Here is a 24,286-nt window from a genome sequence, read left to right as displayed (position 1 = left end):
GGAGTTAGGAGGGGTAGAGGTAGACCTAGATTAGATTACTCTTCGCAAATAGTTAAGGATGTGGGTTGTTCTAGTTTTAGGGAAATGCGAAGTTTAGCTCAGGATAGGAAAGAGTGGAGGTACGTGTCCAACCAGTCTTAGGACTGATGACCTTATGATGATGTCAGCAAAAAGACAAAAAACAAGAAAATCACTCTAATGCAAAGTTAGAGATGCAAAAATGAAATGCCTAACCCTACCGTCTAAAATTAAAAAAAAAAATTATCACATCAAAAAAAGTTTTCATAATAGCTTCTTTGAATTGACCTAAACGGGTTGGACCCAAAATGCACTTTTTTGGAAATAAAATGAATCATCTATTTATAAAATAAATTCATGTTATTCAAAACAAGTTGATCAATATTTAGCAACTGAAAGTATATCTTAGGTACAATTTACTGTTAGCTACAGTATTTGTAACCATGTTGTAACTACTACGCTAGCTATATACATACGTAATAGATACAATAACTAATTAAGAAGATATGTAGATATCAGTGGCGGATTATCCATAAGGCAAAGTAGACATATGCCTAGGGGCGCAAGGTTAAAAAGGGGCGCGCGCATATGACCGCCAGAGGAGCGCCTATGAGGTGCTAGTCTAGAGCGCTCTCGACATTTAATCTGCCTCTGGTAGATATGTAGATGCTAATAAGAATAAGAATTCCGTTAAAGGATCTAAATTTTCTATTTCAAATATTCTCCTAGACGCAATCAGTAAAAAGCGGCATCGAATTTTCAAAAATACGCAGTAGTATATGGGAAATTCGTACAAATACCTTCAGTAGCCTTCTCATATAAATAATAAAAATATTATCATCATTATAAGGTTGTCAGTCCTAAAACTGGTTAGACACACACCTCCACTCCTTCCTATCCTTAGCTAATCTTTGCATTTCCCTAAAACTAGAACATCCCACATCCTTAACTATTTGCGAATAGTAATCTAATCTAGCTAGTCTAGTCTACCTTGACTCCTCTTAACTCCTGTTTCTGCCTCTAATATATCTCTGACTAGAAATTCATGGCTGAGAAGGTGTCTTACCAACCTATCTTGCCTATTTTTTATCAACTTCCATAGTCCTCAATTCTCCTATTCTTTTTAATACCTCTTTATTTCTAACCTGCTCTATCCACGGTATCCTCATCATTCGCTGGTAACGCCACATTTCCAACTATTCTAACCCTTTCTTTTCCGCCTCGCCTACCGTCCATGTTTCGCACCCGTACAACGCCGTGCTCCAAACATACACCTTTGAAAACCTTTTTCGAAGTTCTAAATAAACCGTTTGCAAGCATGGAAGTGACTTCTGTTTATTAAAGGCGACACGACCCTGCGCTATCCTCTGCTTTATATCCCTACTGCTCTTTCCGTCTTGACTTATCTGACTTCCTAGATGTCTAAAATCAGCCACTTCTTCTAATTTTTCGTCTCCTATCTTTATATTCGCTCTTTCCCTACTTTTTCTTCCCTTGCATACCAGTATTTTAGTTTTACTTTTATTTATTTTCATACAGTACTGATCTGTCAGTACCGCTTCCATTTTATTTAAAGCTATCTCTAGGTCCTCCTTGCTAGATGCTAATNGTGCATCTCTACATTGTACGGTCATCATCTAAGGTTTGTCAGTAGTAAGACTGGTTGAACACACACATCTACTCCTTCATATCCTTCAAGCTAGATTTGGAAATTAATGATTCTATCTACCTTGAAGAAGCCATATATCAAAAGTGAACGTGGTTATGGTTTACTATAATGCATTTTTTTATCTTTGAATTGACTTTGTTATTAAAATAATATCTATAAGTGAAGAAATGGAAATTGACGTGAGCTATGACCAAACACGACATTCTTTATTTCAGTTCTTGTGTCTTCACTCACTCAACCTTACCAAACTCTAAACCTAATTTGCATAATCCAAGTTCATTCACTTTATTACTTGGCAGACGATCTCCTTAAGATCCCGTATTACTGCAGGTAAAACAACTTTCAGCATCGGTTAGATCGTCCCATAAATTCCGTGTATAAGTTGGTTGGATTTATCCAAGGCGACCTGATTTATTGCGAATACCCGGAAACGTATTTTAATTCCTCTTTCGATTCGAGTGCTTTCGCTGGCAGTGCGACGTCATCATTACCGTTGAAGAAAAGCTGCTGCTTCTGGTGAGAACGATAGTTATTCGGGGCGCTGGAATTTTGCCAATTTATATGTCAACCACCAAATTCCCAACTAATATAAACGTTATACGGACGTCAGTGGCGTTATTGTTCGGTGAAATTCGATGGAAATTATTCCGGTCGAGTCGTCCGTTTATGTCATATCTGATAACAGTTTCTTTCGAAGCCATTCGCCGACGACCGTAGGTATGTGCTCTTCTTCACATCAGGCCTTTCGGGACGGATGCAATGCGCTCTTGAACTGGTCAACATGTTAAAAACACGTCCGTCTCTATCTCTATTTGTAAACGAGGCGTTCCGGAAAATTGCATTTCTTTTACAAAAATATTTCTGAGCCATTACGATTTTCCGCTGGGTAAAACTACAAATATTTGTTCAACGAAACGAAATTGAAATAAAATGAAACATAAAATTGAATTCCGTTTCTTGAATCTTTCTCTCACTTTACTGGTATAAGTATTGGTACTGTGCACCAGAAATAACGGTCTTGAACTAGTGATACTGTAAAACAATTGATAGATTCCGTGTACTTAACAATAGTCCGCCGCACGAACGTTCTACCAGAAGTGGACCGCGGTACCCGGCGGATTAATGAGAGGGTGTTATTTACTACAAAACCCGCTAGAAAAGAAGACACGAACCATAAATCGTAATAGTTATCCGGTACCATCAGCATATCCTATAATGCAAGGTGTCCAGAAAGAGCAGGTGGTAAATACCGCAAATGGCGCGGTAAACGCCATCTGTAGTACGATGCTACATTTTAGGATTACGAATGCTCCAACAAACAACCTCAGCTAACCTCAATGTGTTAGGCACGTTACCATAATCGAATAAAATAATATAATAATATAATANTCGACATTAAATATAATTTATTTATTTATTTCTTTAGAAAGAAAGAAAGAAAGAAAAGTTGACGTCAAAAAGTGTACTTCCTATCTAAAAATGTAAAAAATGTTGATCTAAACCACGTTAACTGCTAAAACAGTCGAGGTCTTCGATTTAAATCTATTGCTGTCCTCTTTCGTTTACTTTTCAAATGGAACACGACTCCTTCACAAAAATTGTACCTCAAATATACCGATGTGCATATCACCTTTACGTTTTATAATCATGTATCAACCGTAATACCTAAGCATTGTAAATTTCATAATTCAAAGGGTAAATTCCAAAAGATACGTTTTGAGCAATGTCAAACGTCTAAACACGAAATGCTCTATCCGTTTTTCACGGTACGTCGTCCATCGAAATCCAGATAACTTTGCGCGTTTGCATTTTGTTTTGGAACAAGTCAGTTTTCCACAGAGTACGAGACGCGACACAGCGCTGAACAAATGCCAACATTGTTATGCAAAACTAGAAAAGCAGGAACATTTTTACCTTGCATAGCACACTTGTCTGTATGTATAACGAATACACACATACAAACACCCACTTACATACATAATACATACCGTAGGTATACATAAAGTATTCGTTATATGCATGCTTGTGTGCACTTAGGACTTTTCCAACTGCATAATGATAATACCGTTCCCCGCAAAACATTGCGTCTTTTCTCGTTAATATAAAGAATAAAAATTACATTACGGCGACGTCGTGTCTATTATTTTAAGCTACCAATTTTCTTTATAATTGAATTAGACTGAATAAAACGATAAGAGGCAGAATAACGGCTCCGCTGTGAGAAATTCTCTATTTGGAAAAATAAAACAGATTTCTTTTACCCTATATATAGAGAAGTAGACGCTTTTTAACTAGTTATAAAATAATGAATGTGAGAATACATTTTTTTGGTTAGAAATTTATTGAAACCACGAGGTATGACACGCGATTTCGAGTTTATTAGTTCACATTAGCACGCCAAACGTCGTTTCAATAAATAGCCGAGGAAAAAAGTTCTCCATGCAAGCAACTATTACGTGTGGATATTTACTACTGTAGAGTTGTCTAGTGTTTGACAATTCTTCTGAAATAGCTTCAAGTCAAGTGAAGCCCAATTATAAAATTTAAAGAGAGGCTCCCTTTGAGACCGTTAGAAAACTCGGCTACTTGTGGTCAGCACCAGAAACGTCCATGGCTTATATCAACCACTCGTCGCCGTCACGTTCAATTAATTATTTAATATAGGTATTAGAACGAATAGGAAAACAGTGCACTCTATGGAAATCAATAAGAAATAGGCGACATAGGTTAGTAGGACATCTTCTCAGGCATGAAGGTCTAGTCAGAGACATATTAGAGACAGAAACAGGAGTTAGGAGGGGTAGAGGTAGACCTAGATTAGATTACTGTTCGCAAATAGTTAAGAATATGAGTTATTCTAGTTTTAGGAAAATGGGAAGATTAGCTCCAGATAGGAAAGAGTGGAGATGCATGTCGAACCAATCTTAGGACTGACGACCTTCTGATGATGATAGTCCCGGTCTTCAGTTGAAAATTTATTTTAAACTCGATCGGTAACGCTTCTGTGGAACGGGGCTTTTCTTTAATCGAAACTTTTATAAAGGTTCATTTTCGGCCTTTTTGTTCAATGTTACTCCTTCCTGTAGTTGTGAGATCCTGGGAGCACCCTCCTTCCCTACACTATATAGGTTATTAATGTTTATAGCTATTTAATTGATTTGCGTGCCTGTCACATACATAAAGTTGCATCGTAAATCATTCACGTTGGAAGAAAATGCTTTTGTACCCAAGTCCTTCTCAAACGCTATGAAATACCACAATTGGCAGTAGGAGTGGCTGATTTTTGATATCTAGAGAAGGTTGGAAGAGGCATTAGAATGAGTAGGAGAACAGGTTGGTACGACCCCTTCTCAGATATGAAAGGTTAGTTGTAGACATATTAGAAGCAGATTAGATTACCGTTCACAAATAATTAAGGATGCGGGATGTTCTAGTTTTAGGGAAATGTGAAGATTCGCTGAGGATAAGAAAGAGTGAATGTTTATAACTACACTATGTTCGTGATGAGATGATTATAATAGCTAAAATAGTGAAAACCAATATATAAAAAAAACTTTTTTTTTGCTACTACTTATATATTAACTGTTAAAACTAGGACACCTTCTGAAGCATGAAGGGTAAATCACAGACATATTAGAAGAAACAACATAACAGGATCTAAGAGGATGAGAGGTAGACCCATGGTACTATGAATACATATATAGAATAGCTTAATGTATCATGAGGTAGACCTAGGTGATATTACCATTCACAATTAGTTCAAGATATGGGATGTTCTAGTTTCAGGGAAATCTGAAGATTCGCTCTAGATAGGAAAAAGTGGTAGTGCGTGTCAACTAGATTTAAGACTGATGACCTTAAGATGTTTTTGATTTATTTACAACAAGCTGTTCATTTTTAGTAAGTTTTCTTTTTTAATTGCCAAAGCATAAACGATGAGATAGTAAAAATCAGCGAAATCAAAATAGTTTTGCAGTTTATAGCTTAGAGAAAAGTATTTTTTGAAAACTCATTCTGCGATTTTATTAAGGAAGTTGTAAATATGGTGTAACATTGAGAAACATACGTAGATTATTTCTTATTTATTCTTTTCAGTAGAGCCACTAAAATTTTTCAAGTGGCTTCTTTTATCGTTGCCAAAATCCATGATGCAAATGTAATTCTTCATTCCTATGCGAAATTGCGAATGCTGTTCTTCGACATTATTCATGAATAATAATCTGGCACGCCGCGCCGTGCCGCAGCGCCAACGTCCAATTGAACATAAAAGCACTACCATCCCATCGTCGTTCCTGGCTCCTATGCGTATATCATTANGTGACAAATAAGTTAGTCAAATATATCTAAAAAATCTTTTGGGGCCGTGAATTTATATGTATCAGGTGCCCTCGCCCTTCGGATTCTTTTCAGAAACTTTTCTGGACTTTTCATTGATGCGGAATTTGGGGTTCGTGAACGCTTTTTCTTCCATAATTCCTAAAATTTATCATTACGAGAAACATTTAAAACGTTAGTAACCCCTTCTATCTTTTTATATGATTCGATCACGTAAAGATCAGGGCAATTAGAGCGAAGGTCCTTTCTTAGGGTTCGAACTTCAGCATTTGTTACTTTCCCATTATACCGACACTGGAATTCTCTAAAATTTGAACAAAAACCCAATAAGGCCCATCATTATCATTATAAGGTTGTCAGTCCTAAAACTGGTTAGACACACACCTCCACTCCTTCCTATCCTTAGCTAATCTTCGCATTTCCCTAACACTGGAACATCCCACATCCTTAACTATTTGCGAACAGTAATCTAATCTATCTAGTCTAGTCTACCTTGACTCCTCTTAACTCCTGTTTCTGCCTCTAATATATCTCTGACTAAAAATTCATGGCTGAGAAGGTGTCTTACCAACCTATCTTGCCCATTTTTTATCGACTTCCATAGAGTCCTCAATTCTCCTATTCTTTTTAATACCTCTTTATTTCTAACCTGCTCTATCCACGGTATCCTCATCATTCGCTGGTAACGCCACATTTCCAACTATTCTAACCCTTTCTTTTCCGCCTCGCCTACCGTCCATGTTTCGCACCCGTACAACGCCGTGCTCCAAACATACACCTTTAAAAACCTTTTTCGAAGTTCTAAATAAACCGTTTGCAAGCATGGAAGTGACTTCTGTTTATTAAAGGCGACACGACCCTGCGCTATCCTCTGCTTTATATCCCTACTGCTCTTTCCGTCTTGACTTATCTGACTTCCTAGATGTCTAAAATCAGCCACTTCTTCTAATTTTTCGTCTCCTATCTTTATATTCGCTCTTTCCCTACTTTTTCTTCCCTTGCATACCAGTATTTTAGTTTTAATTTTATTTATTTTCATACAGTACTGATCTGTCAGTACCGCTTCCATTTTATTTAAAGCTTCAAACATATGCCTTTAACAATACTTTTAGAATTTCTAAATTAATCGTTCGCGAGCATAGACATAACTTCTTTTTATTGAAGGGGACTCCGCCCTAATCTATCTTCTGTTTTATATCCTTACTATTCCTTCCGTTCTGACTTATCTGACTTCCTAAATATCCAAAATCAGTCGCTTCTTCTAATCTTTCATCTCCTATCTTCACATTCACTCACGTATATCTATCCCTACAGTTGTACCGTCTTTAATGGTGTTGATCGTGTCTTCGATGTATAGATTAAATAATAACGATGACAGTGTGCACCCCTGTCTAACCCCTTCATACACAAAAATAAAAAAATTTCATCACATACAGAAGCCATACATAAGTAGGTACCAGTATATTTATTTCGTTTATTCATATCACGTCCAGGCAACTAAACTGGAAAAGAAAATAGATAAACACAAGCATAAACAAATGTTCCTTTCGTCAAAGCTTGGAACGAACAACCTAAGGCCATAAAATAATATCGGTCAAAATAACATCACAAAACCACAAAACCGGCCTCTTGCTTACATTCTTGCTTGCTTACTCGCTCGCTCCATTCTTTGCGAAAACTCGGAAAATTCACCGCAAGCATTCAAAGAAACAAGAAGAGCTTTCTTTTCTTTAGAACCACGGCAACGGACGACAACGGCACAGGCATGCCAATGTAAACAAGTCTTCTCCAAGGATACGCTTTACAACACTGGCACTGTTCGTTTCAAAAACGACAGAGGAAACGGATATGACTGGAGGTATTTGCCGTCAGAGTAATTTTAAAAGATTGCGCGGGGTACGGGACGGATGCAATGCGCTCTTGAACTGGTCAACATGTTAAAAACACGTCCGTCTCTATCTCTATTTGTAAACTAGGCGTTCCGGAAAATTGCATTTCTTTTACAAAAATATTTCTGAACCATTACGATTTTCCGCTAGGTAAAACTACAAATATTTGTTCAACGAAACGAAATTGAAATAAAATGAAACATAAAATTGAATTCCGTATCTTGAATCTTTCTCCCACTTTACTGGTACAAGTACTGGTACTGTGCACCAGAAATAACGGTCTCCAACTAGTAATATTGTAAAACAATAGATAGATTCCGTGGGCCTGGTATCCGACTTGCATCCGGTAACCGGCGGATTAATGAGAGGGTGGTATTTAATGGAAAACCCTTCAGAAAAGAAGACACGAACCATTAATCGTAATGGTTATCCGGTACCATCAGCATATCGTATAATACAAGGTGTCCAGAAAGAGCAGGTGGTAAATACCGCAAAAGGCGCGGTAAACGCCATCTGTAGCACGATGCTACATTTTAGGATTACGAATGCTCCAACAAAGTCCACTTGTGTGGATATCTACTTGCTGAAACGAATCCCGGCGTAGCTAACCTCAACGAGTTAGGCACGCTATCAAAATCGAATAAAATTATTCGAAATGGTCTGTATTCTGCCACAACTGCCAGAAGCGGAGCGCGATTTCGATCTTTTTGGANTGGACCTTGTTGGAGCATACGTAATCCTAAAATGTAGCATCGTACTACAGATGGCGTTTACCGCGCCATTTGTGGTATTTTCTAAAACGCACTCTTAAGTCAGCAGGCATAAGTTGGTCTGTGTTCTGTCGGAGCTGTCTGCTACGCACTGATGAGATCCAAGAAAATCGAAATCGCGATCCGCGTCTGGCAGTTTCGACAGAATACAGACCACTTCAAATTATTTAATTAGAGTAGGTAGTGTTTGTAAATTCAATAAAAAACAAATACCACAAGTCAGAAAAAAAATCTTTTCTGTTAATTTTTCGACAAAATTTTTGGAAAATTAAGTGCCAAAGATGATGTTGTCCAAACGTTGACCCTCTCGCTGCGCACTCCTCCAACCGAGAACGAAAATTAGCCGCCACGCGTCTACACATCTCACTGGAAACGGCGGCCATTTCGGTGTGGATATTGTGCTTCAATTGCAGTAGAGATCGTGATTTGTTTGCATACACCTTCCCTTTGAAGTATCTCCATGAAAAATAATCAGGAAGTGTAAAATCCGGGCTTCTCGTAGGCCAGTTGATGGTGCCTCAACAAGAGGTCACTTCTTCCGGAAAAAGTTGATTGACAACCGTAAGCGATTGGTTTGAAGTGTGGCAAGTGGCCCCATCTTGTTGAAATCATCTTTCCACATACATTAAAACCACCAAACTCTTGCAATTATGGAACCAAGTTTCTTAACATGTCACAATACCGGTCACTGTTTACCGTAAGTGTTTGCCCTCGCCGGTCTTCAAAAAAAGAAGTCTCAATGGTGCCTTCACCAGACATGGCAGCCCACGCAATGACTTTTGGACTATGTAGTAATTGTTCATGTTTATGTCTTGGATTTTTTTTGAAGTGTTGAAGCATTTCATTTGTAAAATTAAGTCGGAGAGGATAATCGATAACGTTCAGTTTTTAAACTAACTGAATTTTGTAGGCTGTAAAATCTAAAATGTTGCTTCAGAATCTTCTATAACGACGATTTTTTAATGTCAAGTTCTTGACTGCGTTTGCGAACTGGTGTATTCTCGAACTTTCGAATCCATTTTCTGATGATTTCGTCCTTCGATGAATTCGGTACATTGAATTTTGCCCGATATAGTCGTTGAGCTATGATCATCGGATCACCGGGTACACTTCCATGGTCATTAAATTTCCAAAAAGTAGTGAAACAACCTATCAATACCACACCACGCCATTACATGGACAGCGCAGATACAAGTACCCTCTACTCTTTCTGGACACCTTGTAGGTTCGTCAGTCCAAAGACTGGTTGGACACGCACCTCCACAGCTAATGCAGGGTACCCGATTATCTGATATCCGACAAGGTCACTATCCGGTGCATCTCTACATTCTACGGTCATCATCTAAGGTTTGTCAGTAGTAAGACTGGTTGAACACACACATCTACTCCTTCATATCCTTCAAGCTAGATTTGGAAATTAATGATTCTATCTACCTTGAAGAAGCCATATATCAAAAGTGAACGTGGTTATGGTTTACTATAATGCATTTTTTTATCTTTGAATTGACTTTGTTATTAAAATAATATCTATAGGTGAAGCAATGGAAATTGACGTGAGCTATGACCAAACACGACATTCTTTATTTCAGTTCTTGTGTCTTCACTCACTCAACCTTACCAAACTCTAAACCTAATTTGCATAATCCAAGTTCATTCACTTTATTACTTGGCACACGATCTCCTTAAGATCCCGTATTACTGCAGGTAAAACAACTTTCAGCATCGGTTAGATCGTCCCATAAATTCCGTGTATAAGTTGGTTGGATTTATCCAAGGCGACCTGATTTATTGCGAATACCCGGAAACGTATTTTAATTCCTCTTTCGATTCGAGTGCTTTCGCTGGCAGTGCGACGTCATCATTACCGTTGAAGAAAAGCTGCTGCTTCTGGTGAGAACGATAGTTATTCGGGGCGCTGGAATTTTGCCAATTTATATGTCAACCACCAGATTCCCAACTAATATAAACGTTATACGGACGTCAGTGGCGTTATTGTTCGGTGAAATTCGGTGGAAATTATTCCGGTCGAGTCGTCCGTTTATGTCATATCTGATAACAGTTTCTTTCGAAGCCATTCGCCGACGACCGTAGGTATGTGCTCTTCTTCACATCAGGCCTTTCAAACTTAACAGTAGTCGGCAGTTTTTATAATGATATTCCGTACTTATTCGTCATATCTCCAATATTAATTACACAAGTAGCTCGTAAAGAGATCAGTACTCATTATATTGTAATGTTCGTGGGTTTAACAAATTAACTTTTAAGAAGAAAACTATTTATTTACACTAATTATTATTAAACATAAAAACACTATTAAATTATTACTAAAACTTTGGTAATTATTCTATTTATTTACACTACTGTTACTATTCTATTTATTTCTTAATTCACTTCTGCAACGGTCTATTTATTTCTACTTTACTTCGGCGATCGTCTCTTCCTTTTTATACTCCCTTGCCTCCTTTCGGTAACGTTCTTCAGCCGTCCAGAGAAGTCTCGTTTTCTTTGAACGGTTTAATTGCTTTCCCGGAACGTAGGTACGACACACACGTTTACAGATACGGCGCACATGAAGAAAAGCGCCCGCGGCTAGTCGGCGAATCGATAAGCCGTTCACACACACGTATGCCCGATCGCACACAATCACGCTCGTGGTCGCTACACTATTATTATATTATTGCTATGTGTTCGTATACTTTTCTTCTTATATTTTTTATACAAATGTTCATAAAATGTAGTAATAGTAATATTACTTACTCACGAGGTGCTTAGATTCTACGCCATAAATATTACAATTTATAAATTCCAAAATTCAGTTCATTTGCCTCTTCTTCTAATTTTTTTTTGATTCTCCACAAAAAATGGCTAAACCGATTTTGCTAAAACCCTAATAATTTTTAATATGCTTGATTATGCGTCTAACGTAACTAGTTCCATGTCGATATCGTTTTTCGTTCTCGAGATAATCGAGAGGAAAAATAATTTCGAGCGTACATATGCACACACGTACATATATACACACACACACAGACTTCCACTTAAAAACTATAGCATTCAACTCTAGGGATCCCAGCGAGATGGGCCACACTGGGAAGTTGGAAAGAAACTGTAACACTGATTCCTCAAAAACATTTTGTATTATTTAATTATTTCCTAGTAGTAGTATAAACAAACTACTCAATTTTGATGGAACATTCATCATCACACCCGTATATATTACTTCTATTGATAATCTTAGTCTTATATCAAAATCGGTTTTACTGTTGGAACTTGCCACAGTTAGTTAAGCCAATTTGAAGATTAAAACAATGTCAAAAACGCGTAAGCAAAACCAAGAGTCATAACAGCCTTATCAAAAACGAATACATCGATTTCTATAATTTCTAAGTTCTTTAATGGAGTGCATTGAAATCAATAGTATAATTATTTTTTGGTGGACAGTCTTTGGAGATAAATAGGAATGAAAAAGACTCTCACAGAAAAGAAAAATTATATAATTCTGATGTAAAAAACTGTCATCATCATAAGGCCGTCAGTCCTAAGACTGGCTGGACACGCACCTCCATTCTTTCTTATCCTGGGCGAATTTTCACATTTCCTCAAAACTAGAACAACCCACATCCTTAACTATTTGCGAACAGTAATCTAACCTAAGCCTACCTCTACCCCTCCTAACTCCTGTTTCTGCCTGTAATATGTCTCTGACTGGACCTTCATGCCTAAGAAGGTGTCCTACCAACCTGTCTCGCCTATTTCTTATTGACTTCCATAGAGTCCCCTGTTCTCTTACTCTTTCTAATACCTCTTCATTTCTAACCTTCTTTATCCACGGTAAAAGGCTATAAAAGCATATAATTTATTCCATGTGAGAACTTTGACTTTTGACCACGTATCTAGTGTTAATTCATGAATCTGTCGGTAATTGTTACCGTGACAGCTTTCTTGGTGGATTTTTTCAAAGCAGTTTATTACACACTAACGCTTCAGTTTGACCCAAAGGGCATAACCTAATCGACTGAATCGGAGTTACCGCTCGGATACTTATTAACAGGGATGAATTCCGGAACATTGTCTCCCAAATATCACTGATTGAGCTTTGTTTTGTGAGGTAGCGCCGAGTCTTGCTCGAACATCCATCCAATGCCTGTATCTGAAATGCGACTGATTGAGTGGTGATTATTATGCGTCTGCATTTCTGCACTTCAAGGGTAGGCGTCGGATTTTCCAACAAGACTCGGTGCCTGTCTGCAATGCAAAGTTCAATTAACGATGGCTGGAGGACAGTTTCAGTGTTCAGCTCCGTTAATGAGTGGTCGAGAGGCAGCGCAGATCTCAATCCGCTAGATTATGCCCTTTGGGTCAAGCCGTAAGCGTTGGCTGCATTAAATTGCAGATATGTGACCAGAAACAACCCTAAAAGAGTAAGATGAACATGATTATCATCATAATCTTGAGATTAATTTTATTTTTTCTCATTTTTATTGTTTTGAAGTGAAACTTCTTTACGCACGGTAGGGTAAGTTCGTTTCATGCGAGTTGCTAGGTAATGAAATCGTGCAACGCATTTCCTCCGCTGTCTGTCACTATGTATGCTTAGATCTTTAAAACTACGCAACGGATTTTAATGCGTTTTTTTTTTATAGATAGAGTAATTTAAGAGGAAGGTTTATATGTATATTACATGCATAATATGGTAGAGAAACACTGATAATTTTAGAGGTTTGTAATATGATGTCGTAAATAAACACATTTTTTTGCGTTTACATTGCAAACGCTGGCTGAACCCTACGAGATAGATCAAAATAATGTACTACAGTATTGTACACCTTAGAAAGGTCTACAAAAAAATCCGTGATGGTATATGTCTATCTCTTAGGGATAACCCACAATAACCATTTTTTATCCTTTACTTTTTACGAGAAATAATGGCTTATTTACGAAGCGATTTTAAGCAATACAGCATTAATCCTTATCCAATTAAGTACTTTTAAATACATTGTGTATTTAATATAGATCAATATGGCCCTTTACAGCATGTAATTTAAATTAATATTTTCGAAGATATTACAGACATAAAATGCGGGGACATAACGGTTGCGGCGGTACCGGCCGGTTTGTATATCGTCTAATGACGAAAAAACTGTGATTGTTGTATATAAAGACATTCTATAGTGTATCACTATCAGCATTGCACCCGTGCGAAGCATAGTGTACAAATAATACCATAACGTATGTATGTTTGAAGAAGTTTCACTTCAGTAGCGTGTTGTATAGTTACAAGTTGTATTTTTTTTCATCATCATCATCATCATCATCATCATATTAAGGTCGTCAGTCCTAAAACTGGTTGGACACGCATCTCCACTCCTTCCTATCTTGAGCTGATCTTCGCATTTCCCTAAAACTAGAACATCCCACATCCTTAACTATTTGCGAACAGTAATCTGATCTAGGTCTACCTTTACCCATCCTAACATCCGTTTCAGCCTCTAATATGTCTCTGACTAGACCTTCATGCCTGACAAGGTGTCCTACAAACCTATCTCGCCTATTTCTTATTGACTTCCATAGAGTCCTCTGTTATCCCATTCTTTCTAATACCTCTTCATTTCTAACCTTCTCTATCAATCGACCAATATAAATATTGTAGCGAGCACGAGCGTGATTGTGTACGATCGGGCATACGTGTGTGTGAGCGGTTTATCGATTCGTCGACTAGCCGCGGGCGCTTTTCTTCATGTGCGCCGTATCTGTAAACGTGTGTGTCGTACCTGCGTTCCGGGAAAGCAATTAAACCGTTCAAAGAAAACGAGACTTCTCTGGACGGCTGGAGAACGTTCCCGAAAGGAGGCAAGGGAGTATAAAAAAGAAAAGACGATCGCCGAAGTAGAGTAGAAATAAATAGACCGTTGCAGAAGTGAATCAAGAAATAAATTGACAGTGATAGAAGTGAAATAAATAGAACAGTGAATAGTAATATTAGTGTAAATAAATAGTTTTCTTCTTAAAAGTTAATTTGTTAAACCCACGAACATTACAATAGTAAAAATAATGATAAATAGAACGTATGGTGTTTTTATTCTTTATACTGGGAAGCGAGTCATGTGGACTCTCTCTTTTGAATATTCCTTTCAACTATACCGTGGTTATTCAAAAGCTAATGGCTAACCTTATCAGTTAATGAATTGGGTAATATAGGTAGTTCTAGTGTCAAAAGCATTTAGTGATTGATGATCGAAAAATGTATGAAATTTTCGCAAATCAGGTCGTATAAAATCCGTGCCCAACTGATTTTATGACCTTCGATCCCGCAGCTAAATGGCTAACGTTCAGTGCTATTTATTGAATTGGTCATAAGCTGTAACGCCAATATTCAAACGACCGTTTAACTCTCTATTGCGATATTTCATAAAGAAAGACTGCATATCCAGAAAACATTTTTATTTATTTCATCATTATCCGCTGATATAGATATGTATGTCGTAGCCATTAGGAATAATTCGCTACATTCAATTCCATCTAGGGGGGTTTGAAAGCACTGTTGGTCTCAAAAGCGGCTAAGTGATCGTTTAGCTAGATTGTTACATACTAAGTTTAACACTAGGGTGACCGACGTTCAATTTTATTGGGGAAAATATAGTACAGGTCTGACGAAGGAAGCTGGCGAGCGGTTGCGCAGGTACTTGCCCATTTATGACCTATTTGGGTAAGTCACTTGGAACCGATACACAAATAAGCTTTCAGTAGGCGTAAATTATAGTATTAATACAGATGGAACAGTAGCGTACTAGAAAATAATGTAGAAACATGACTTATTAAAAAGAAAAAATTAACCTATTGCTTTTGTTTTGTTAGTTTTCACATTCACTCTCATCATGGGAATCTCTATCACTGTCACCAACATCAACAATTAGTTCTTCTGTTTGTCTGTCTTTTACTTGCTCCTTGTTTTAAATATTTAATCTACGAATCTGATAGGAATACCGAATAATGAGGGCTGCAATATTTATACCTAAAACTGCCTGCTTTTGCCACCGCGCATCCACGCCATTTTAAAATTTCCACCAGCTTCCAGCGTCAGGCCTGTACACTAGGTCAATTAGGTTTTAAACAAACAAATAGTACTAAAGATGTTTATTTAGACAATAGAAAAAACTTCTCATCAAAAGATGCAGGTACAGAAAATTTGTTATTAACAACTAATTCTTGCAAAACCAGTTTTTTTTTCAAAAGCTAATAATTTTAGTGAAAGATCTGGTTGGACACGCACCTCCACTCTTTCTTATCCTGAACTGATCTTCACATTTCCCTAAAACTAGAACATTCAGATTCTATTTGAGAATAGTAATCTAATATAGATCTACCTCTCCTCCTCTTAGCTCCAGTTTCTACTTCTAACATGTTTCTATTACCTACCTTCATCCCTGAGAAGGCGCGTATTTTTTATTGACTTCCGTAACACCCTCTGTTCTCTTATTCTAATACCTTCTCATTTCTAAACTTTTCTATCCACAGTATCTTCTACATGCGTCTGTAACATCAGATTGGTAACGCTTCTAGCTTTTTCTTTTCCACTGCGTCCACCGTCCACGTTTCGCACCCGTACAACGCGTGCTTCGGACATACACCATTAGCAATCTTTTTCGAATTTCTAAATTAACTGTTCCTGAGGATAGGCGACTCGACTCTACCCTATCCTCTGCTTTATATCGCTACTGCACCTTCCAGCCTGAGTTATCTGACTTCCTAGATACTGGAAATCAGCTGCTTCTTCTAATTTTTCGTCTCCTATCTTCATATTCACTCTTTTTCCCTATATGTTTTTCCCTTTTATACCAGTATTTTTGTTCTACTTGTATTTATTTTCTTGCAATACCGTTTTGTAAATACCGCTTCCATTTTATTTAAGGCTGTCTCTAACTCCTCTTTGCTAGTTGTCCTGTCTTTAATCATATTTATCGTGTCTTTAATATATAGATTAAAATGTAATGGTGACAGTGTGCATCCTAGTAAAAAATAGTAAATATGTCGGGGATAAAAGGACAAAGAGATTGTCAAATTGAACGTCCAAATTGATTCATGCTTTCAAATTATTATTATTTTAAAAACGCATTATTTTGCTACTGTTAATAATCAATAACAGATGCAAATCGCAAACTTATTATCCAAATTATCTTATCTTACGATAATGCTCAAGAACTTTAAATTTATTTAATTTCTTTGATCGAGAAGTCATCTTCAAAAAATGTAATAAAAGAGACTGTAGTCCTTTCTGACCGTTGCAATTTTTTTGCAGTTGAAAATATCATTAGTACTTAGTTAATTTAATTTGTTTTTACCAAATCATAAATGAGTAACGAAAACAAATCGTATTTCCTCATAATATATAACGCAACTCTGTAAAACTTGAAGAGGAGTTATAATCCCTAATATTCTTCTTGCAAACACGCCTGCCTCATCAATAGGTTCCTTTTGTGTCCGTTTAATTCCTGCAGAACCCCAATCCAAAAAAAAAAACGCTCTTGTGCTTTGCACTTTGGTGTTTGTCACGGGAATGAGTTCGATTCTGATCAATTTCCGTATTTTTCGATGTACTTTACGGCTATCGCTTTGATGGAATAGGGTCAAACAAATACGACGATCCGGGGATAGTTGTTATTATGATAGCCGCCGGAATGATTTATAGGATTAAAAATTGACAGCGTAACGTGTCCTGTTTTGTGTATTTGGGTGTGTTCGAATGTGCGCGACCAATTGGGCGAATGTACACGAAAAAGCGCGGTTTCAAAATTAATCATGCGAGGGCAAGCGTTTACACTACATGACCCGTAAATAAAACGGTAAATAAATCTATTAGAGCGTTTTGTCCAAACTGGCAACTGTTTCCGATTAATATCAACGTCGGCTGACACGAAATAATCTAACTTCAAAGCTTTTTACACGACATGATTTAAATTTATACTGCATTCTATGGTGGGACATAGTTTTTACATAGGAAGAATAAAAAATGAGTGTTATTTTAATCGAGGTTCAAAGAGATCTGCATCAGTGTGAAATATCCCCTAGGGCAACAGTCTAATTTATTTTATGGACCACCACCAAAGTGAATTTGCACTAAATTGAAGCTTCCCAAAGGCACGACTCACTCGACTCACTAGAAGAAAATTACAGATCAATCTTAACCAATATGAATCCAGATAATTACTTCAATTTTATTCAATGATGTGCTTCGGACTCAATTAAATTTCGTCATCAAAATCTTCATCGAAAACATAGCTTGGACACCCACCACCTCTTCTTCGTATCTTGAGTCAACCTTCGCATTTCTCTATACAATATGCAGCTATCTGCGAGCAGTTAGTTATCTGGTCTAGGTCTGCCTCATATAGGAATAAACAAAAGTAAGAAGTTAAGAACTTAAGTATTTTAAGAGAAAAACGAAATGTCCGTATCCGCATCCATATCCTCATCCTCGTCCGCATCCACAAAACTGAAATTTCAAATATAAAGACAGGAGACGAAAAATTAGAACAAGTAGCCGATTTTAGGTATCTAGGAAGTCAGAAAAGTCAAGAGCTCAGGATAGGAAAGAGTGGAGGTGCATGTCCAATCAGTCTAAAGACTGACGACCTTATGATGATGATTAATGTGAAACTGCCAAGAGACTTCAAAAGAACTAAATAAAAAGAAATGTCTAGCATGTCAAAAGACTTGTCTTACTCAATAAGACGATGATGCCGATTAACACCTAATGAATTTCGTACTTTTTAGTTAATTTTATTCATCTCTAGTCAGGTTGTAGTTTATTAAACTTTAGTTCTTTTTTGAGTAACTCCTAAGAATAAAACTTTTCGAGAATAGGATGCATAATCATCATTCCTTTAATTTACGCTCCAATTCTTTTTATAGTCTCATTCTAAGCACGTTCGTTTTAAGAATTCATGGTACAAATCACTACGATTCGAATTGGCAATTATAATAGAAAAATAAGTTCTGTGAATTAATTAAAGTGAATTAGTTTTTAAATTAATTTTTACCACTATAGATAACCTCAAACATGGCCTAATTTAACCTCACATTCTCCCCAGTTCCCTGGGGAATTAATTCTCTTTAATGTATTGAAAACCCTACAAAAATTCGTAATGAATTATGTTTCACACCCTGCACCATCAACCACTTTGATCCCGAAAAAGAAAAAATTTGGCTTCATGCCTGCCTGAAAATTGTTTTCATCGAGAACCAATTTTTGACGTGACAACGTCTTATAATTCGATGGAGCCGGCTGCACGCACGAAAAAACATGACTCATGCGGCGTTACCTCGCTCTGAGGCGTTCCATTTAAGGCTTGAAGTGCAAGCGTGAGCGCGGAACGAGCGACAAAGAGGCACAATCGGCCTCTGCGTTCGGCAGCGTTCGGCAGCGTTCGACATCTGTCTCTCTCCTACTTGAGTGAGCGATGCGTCCGCGTGGACAGCTGCTATACAATAATGCATTTCCATTTACCTCCTTCTCTATATCCATACAAAATATCTATCAAACAAATAAAATTAAAATTTTCTTTTGAAAAATGAAACCATTCCATCAGTATTTTCTTATGACGTTGTCACGTTCAACTATCGTCAGTAAACCGACTTTACAGACAACCGATTTTTTTTTTTCTTTCTTTTACTTTCACAAATTTCTGCAATCCTAAGATATGTATTATTCTCCCTGCCTACACATTTTTTTATCATAATAAAAACCTGTATTTTTGGCTTCTATTTTACAAATTTCATTTCTAAAAGATCGTATTTTTAGCCCTCGTTAAAATACGATAATGCGAAATAACGTAAGCATGCAACCCGTGGGTATTTAAATCACTTCCCCTAATTCCGGTGGTATAAAAGAGAGAGAGAGAGAATTGTAAGTGTTTCTCAGTAAAAAGCAGTTTTATAGCGAAAGTTTTCAATGGACTGCTAATGGCAAAAATAATTTGATCCTGCAAACTGGCTGCTAACATTCGGAGAAAATCTTCACGGCTAATGGCATTAGCGCGCGAGAGAGCGCAAACAACGCATTCCGTTAAACTGACAACTTTTTTGCCCTGATTCGGGGCCGGGGCGCGCGTACATTTTTCAGTGTCATCATCTCTCGCCCGACGAACTGGGCCGGCCATAATTCCCTTTTCGGTCTTGTTCCGAAGTATTTAGTAACAACCATTACTTATGCTGCCACCTGCTGGCGTCAATTACCAACGTCACAATAAATCTCATTTAGCGAATTGTAATAAAAAGTTTCGGTTTACTACATAGAGGTACTTTGCATTTTTGTAGCGTTAATTCAATGTATTAATGAATTAATTCTACCCACTACAGATAGCTTCAAATTGATGAGGAAAAATTGTTGCTTCTGTCACTCCCTTGCCGGGAATCGAACCCGGGCTCCTGGTTTTCGCACCGGTACTCTACCACTGAGCTGCAAGGAGGTGACAGCATCAACACCGACGATACGTAACTAAAAGTATATCCAATCAATTTGTCTTAAACTTGTTTCGATGTTCCAATTTTAGTTTTAAATGGTAGACAAAGTTTGAGTGGTCGAACATGAGATATTGAACTTTGAGCGGGTCAATTTCGATTAATGCCTTTAACTTATTGTTGTCCTTTCTGATGATCGACTGTCGTGTTCCTTATCTTCAATACCTTACAACATTCGCTAACAGTTTCCGCACCAAGTGTTTCATTGATATTGCTTGCGAAATGTTACCTTTTAACTTGCTTGCAACTAGAACAAAACATCAGTTGTCCAAACTTCCTTGTTTCTGATGCTTGTATGAAAACTAACATTGACAAAGGAAACTGAATACTCACAATCAAAATATAATACGAAATCTTCCCCTTAAAATGATATACAACGTCGTCGATTTTATACAGATCATCGTCATAAGGTCGTCAGTCTTGGACACGCACCTTCACTCCTTCCTATCCTGAGCTAATTTTCGCCTTTCCCTAATTTGTTTCTGTCTGTATAATATGTCTCTGACTAGACCTTCATGCCTGAGAAGGTGTCATATCAACCTATTTCGCCTATTTCTTATTTCTTTCTAATATCCATTCATTCCTAACCTTCTCTATCCACGATATCCGATAGCCGCTTTACAATTCCTACCCTCGAATTACCTTCCACCAGCCCTGTATGTATTATTCAAAACTTTCCACTCCAGAAGTCTCCAGCTTCTGGTAAATGGACTTCACTAATGCCTACTATATCTAATTCTAGCCCATTCATTTCAACTTTCAAATTCTCTAATTTCCCTACTTGCCTCATGCTTCTAATATTCCACGCTCCGACTCGTGAAATATTACACCTTCCCCTCTTGCCCTTTTTTATGACATCCCCCGAGGTAGTCACCGCTAGAACATCCGAATGAAGGACTAGTTTACGTCCGGAATGCTTTACTAATAATAATGTAGTGCTTTCTACATCGCAGTATTGTGCATCAGGGTGCCATACCGATCCTCGTGAACTCTACCACCCCGAGTACTGAAAGATCTGCTACGCTCCTTCAGGGACTTGTCTTACTTCGGTTTCTCTTTAGGACCACACCCCCCATTATGGTTGAACCTATGGTCCGGCTCCCTAAATCATAGAAACTCGCAAACCGATCCACCCACTCTACTTTGTACCAGTTTGTACCAGAACTTTGACTCTAAAACCACCAAAAATGCACGTGGTTTTGTTTTTGTGATAACTCTGTCTGATTTCATCTAATAAGGCGCCCTGTAACAGGTCAATTGAAAAGTCCCCGGCCTAAAATAGTAAAACACATTTTTTTTGCAAAATTCGTTTTTTTTATTCAACATAATTCCCTTCAAGGGTGATACACTGATTATAGCGATCCTCCAACTTTTCGATACCATTTTTGTAGTACGATTTGTCCTTTGCTTCAAAATAGGCCTCAGTTTCGGCGATCACCTCTTCATTCGACGAAAATTTTTTCCCAACGAGCATTCTTTTGAGATCTGAGAACAGGAAGTAGTCGCTGGGGGCCAGATCTGGAGAATACGGTGGATGCGGAAGCAATTCGAAGCCCAATTCATGAATTTTTGCCATCGTTTTCACTGACTTGTGAGACGGTGCATTGTCTTGGTGAAGCAGGACTTTCTTTTTCTGCAAATGCGGTCGTTTCTCGGCGATTTCGTCCTTCAAACGGTCCAATAACGCTATGTAATAGTCGCTGTTGATGGTCCTTCCTTTTTCAAGGTAGTCAATGAAAATTATTCCACGCGCATCCCAAAATACAGACGCCATAACCTTGCCAGCCGACTGTTGCGTTTTTGCACGCTTTGGAGCGGGTTCATCGTGTGCAGTCCACTCCGATGACTGTCGATTGGACTTCGGAGTGAAATGATGGAGCCATGTTTCATCCATTGTCACATATCGACGCAAAAACTCGGGTTTATTACGCGTGATCATCTTCAAACACTGCTCTGAATCATCAACTCGTCGTTGTTTTTGGTCAAAAGTGAGCTCGCGCGGCACCCACTTTGCACAGAGCTTTCTCATACCCAAATATTCGTGAATGATGTGATGTATACGTTCCGTTGATATCTGTAGAGTGTCTGCTATTTCATTCAATTTCAATTTACGGTCATTCAAAATCATTTTGTGGATTTTTTTAATGTTTTCGTCCGTAACAGCCTCTTTTGGGCGTCCACTGCGTTCACCGTCTTCGGTGCTCATTTCACCACGTCTAAACTTAGCATACCAATCCTTGATGGTTGATTTTCCTGGGGCAGTGTCCGGAAATTCGTTATCAAGCCAAGTTTTTGCTTCAACTGTATTTTTTCCCTTCAAAAAGCAATATTTTATCAACACGCGAAATTCCTTTTTATCCATTTTTTTCACAATAACAAAAGTTGCTTCACTAAAAATGCTATAATTCACAAACTAATGATCCGACAGCCGTCAAATTTATAGACGCGTCTTTTGAAGGTTAGGACTAACTGAAAATCATATGGATTTAGTTCGGGTGCCGCCATCTATGTGTCAGGCCGGGGACTTTTCAATTGACCCTAGTATATCATTGCACAACTATCATAAATTTGTATTCAATATTTTCTCTAATTATTACAGACTCTAGCTCGACATCGCCCTAGACCTCGCTCCCAGCAGACCCAATGGTCGCGAAGTTACGAGCCCAGCGTTGCTAAAGAACCAGTATCTGCAGAAGACGAAGTCTTCTTCGAACAGCCCGTCTCATCCGTTGCACCACTTCCGATTCCGGAAGGCGGCGTTGACGTTGAAGACTCTGGTCGTGCACATCCGGAACGGGTGATCCATACGGATGGCGAGGGTGCCACGTTGGAAGCGTTGGAAGCTCCCCTCAGGTATTCGGCAGCACCCGGCTGGCGAAGGTCACACTACAAAGCTCCCAGAGAAAGGTCGGAACAAAGAAGGGAGGTCGGCAAGTCTCGAATATTTTCATCTTTACTGGACAATATGTTGGATAATTCGGACAGGCGACAGTATGGGATGGGTTTGATCGGAAGAATATTTGGGTAAGTTTTGTTTTTTTAAGAACATATTTAAATAACTAGAGATAAAGAAGAATCAAAAGGGCACCCTGTAACACAGTACTTATACACTTTTTAAAGATTCACAGTAGGCGTAATTTACTTTTATCTAATGATAAATAATATTCGTTTTCTTCGATCTAATTTTAAATTGACAAAAATAGAATTGAGTTATAGTTCCAATGTCATTTTTTGTGCTGAAGATAAAACATAGACAGTTTACAAAGTGATCTGTATATTTTTACTTCACTTTCTTTAAATAAAATTCATCTTTAAATAGCATCTACAATTGTGGAAAAAGCTTTTTTGCAAAGTCATTACAAATTGAAGAAACTTAATTTTAATCTTGATCATAAAAAGTTGATTATAATAATACGATGTGCTGGCTCAGACTTTATAAAAAAAACATGGGAAAGTTTGATACTTTAAAGTATCTAAAACTGGAACCGTAAGACGCTTAACGCGTAGGATTTTCCATTTACGGTAAGAAATTCTGTCCAAAAGTCTAAAACATGCATTAATTATGAATTAAATTAACATTGCATGCTTTATGCTTCACGCTTCTTTTCGATGTAGAGTATGTACTTTGCAGAATGGACTAAACATTCGTATCACAAAAGTGACCACTCTCCAAAAAGATATATAGCGACAACGTGATCAATACATTTTTCTTTTCTGTAAAATCTGTAGAAAGGGACAACTACTATCTGCACATTCGCTTTATTTTTCTCTCATTTTTAAATCAATATGTACTTCAGTCTATTCTCATTTATGCCTATGATAATGAGCAGGTATCGATAAAAAATACTCGCATCGGTTAAGAGCGATTATAAAGATAGAAGACGAAAAATTAGAAGAAGTGGCTGGTTTTCGGTATCTAGGAAGTCAAATATAGGGTTGTTCGAAAAGTCGTTTCGTTTTTTCCCGACAGAGGATTTAATTGTATTCTTTTGCACCCAACTTCACATTTAAGCCGTATAATTTTTATATGCTTTGAGAGCTCATATAGCAAGGCTTGTGTGTGAAAAATTCCAATTAATTCTACGCAG

The 24,286-nt window shown here is 37.7% G+C and overlaps 1 protein-coding gene across 3 annotated transcripts in view; it reads left to right on the top strand.

Annotated features, from left to right (window-relative positions):
* Positions 1-24,286, top strand: part of LOC108737260 (inactive rhomboid protein 2) — a 246,484-nt gene that overhangs the window by 202,798 nt on the left and 19,400 nt on the right. For all 3 annotated transcript variants that reach the window (XM_025980126.1, XM_025980123.1, XM_025980124.1), the window contains one exon: positions 22,798-23,222. In XM_025980126.1, coding sequence (XP_025835911.1) covers positions 22,798-23,222 — 425 coding nt within the window. The remainder of the gene's footprint in view (positions 1-22,797; positions 23,223-24,286) is intronic.

Source organism: Agrilus planipennis, unplaced genomic scaffold (genome assembly GCF_000699045.2).
Source record: "Agrilus planipennis isolate EAB-ADULT unplaced genomic scaffold, Apla_2.0 scaffold176, whole genome shotgun sequence".
NCBI classification, from domain to species: Eukaryota; Metazoa; Arthropoda; class Insecta; order Coleoptera; family Buprestidae; genus Agrilus; species Agrilus planipennis.
Note: the sequence above shows the minus strand (reverse complement) of the source record. Positions and strands in the feature narration are given on the sequence as shown.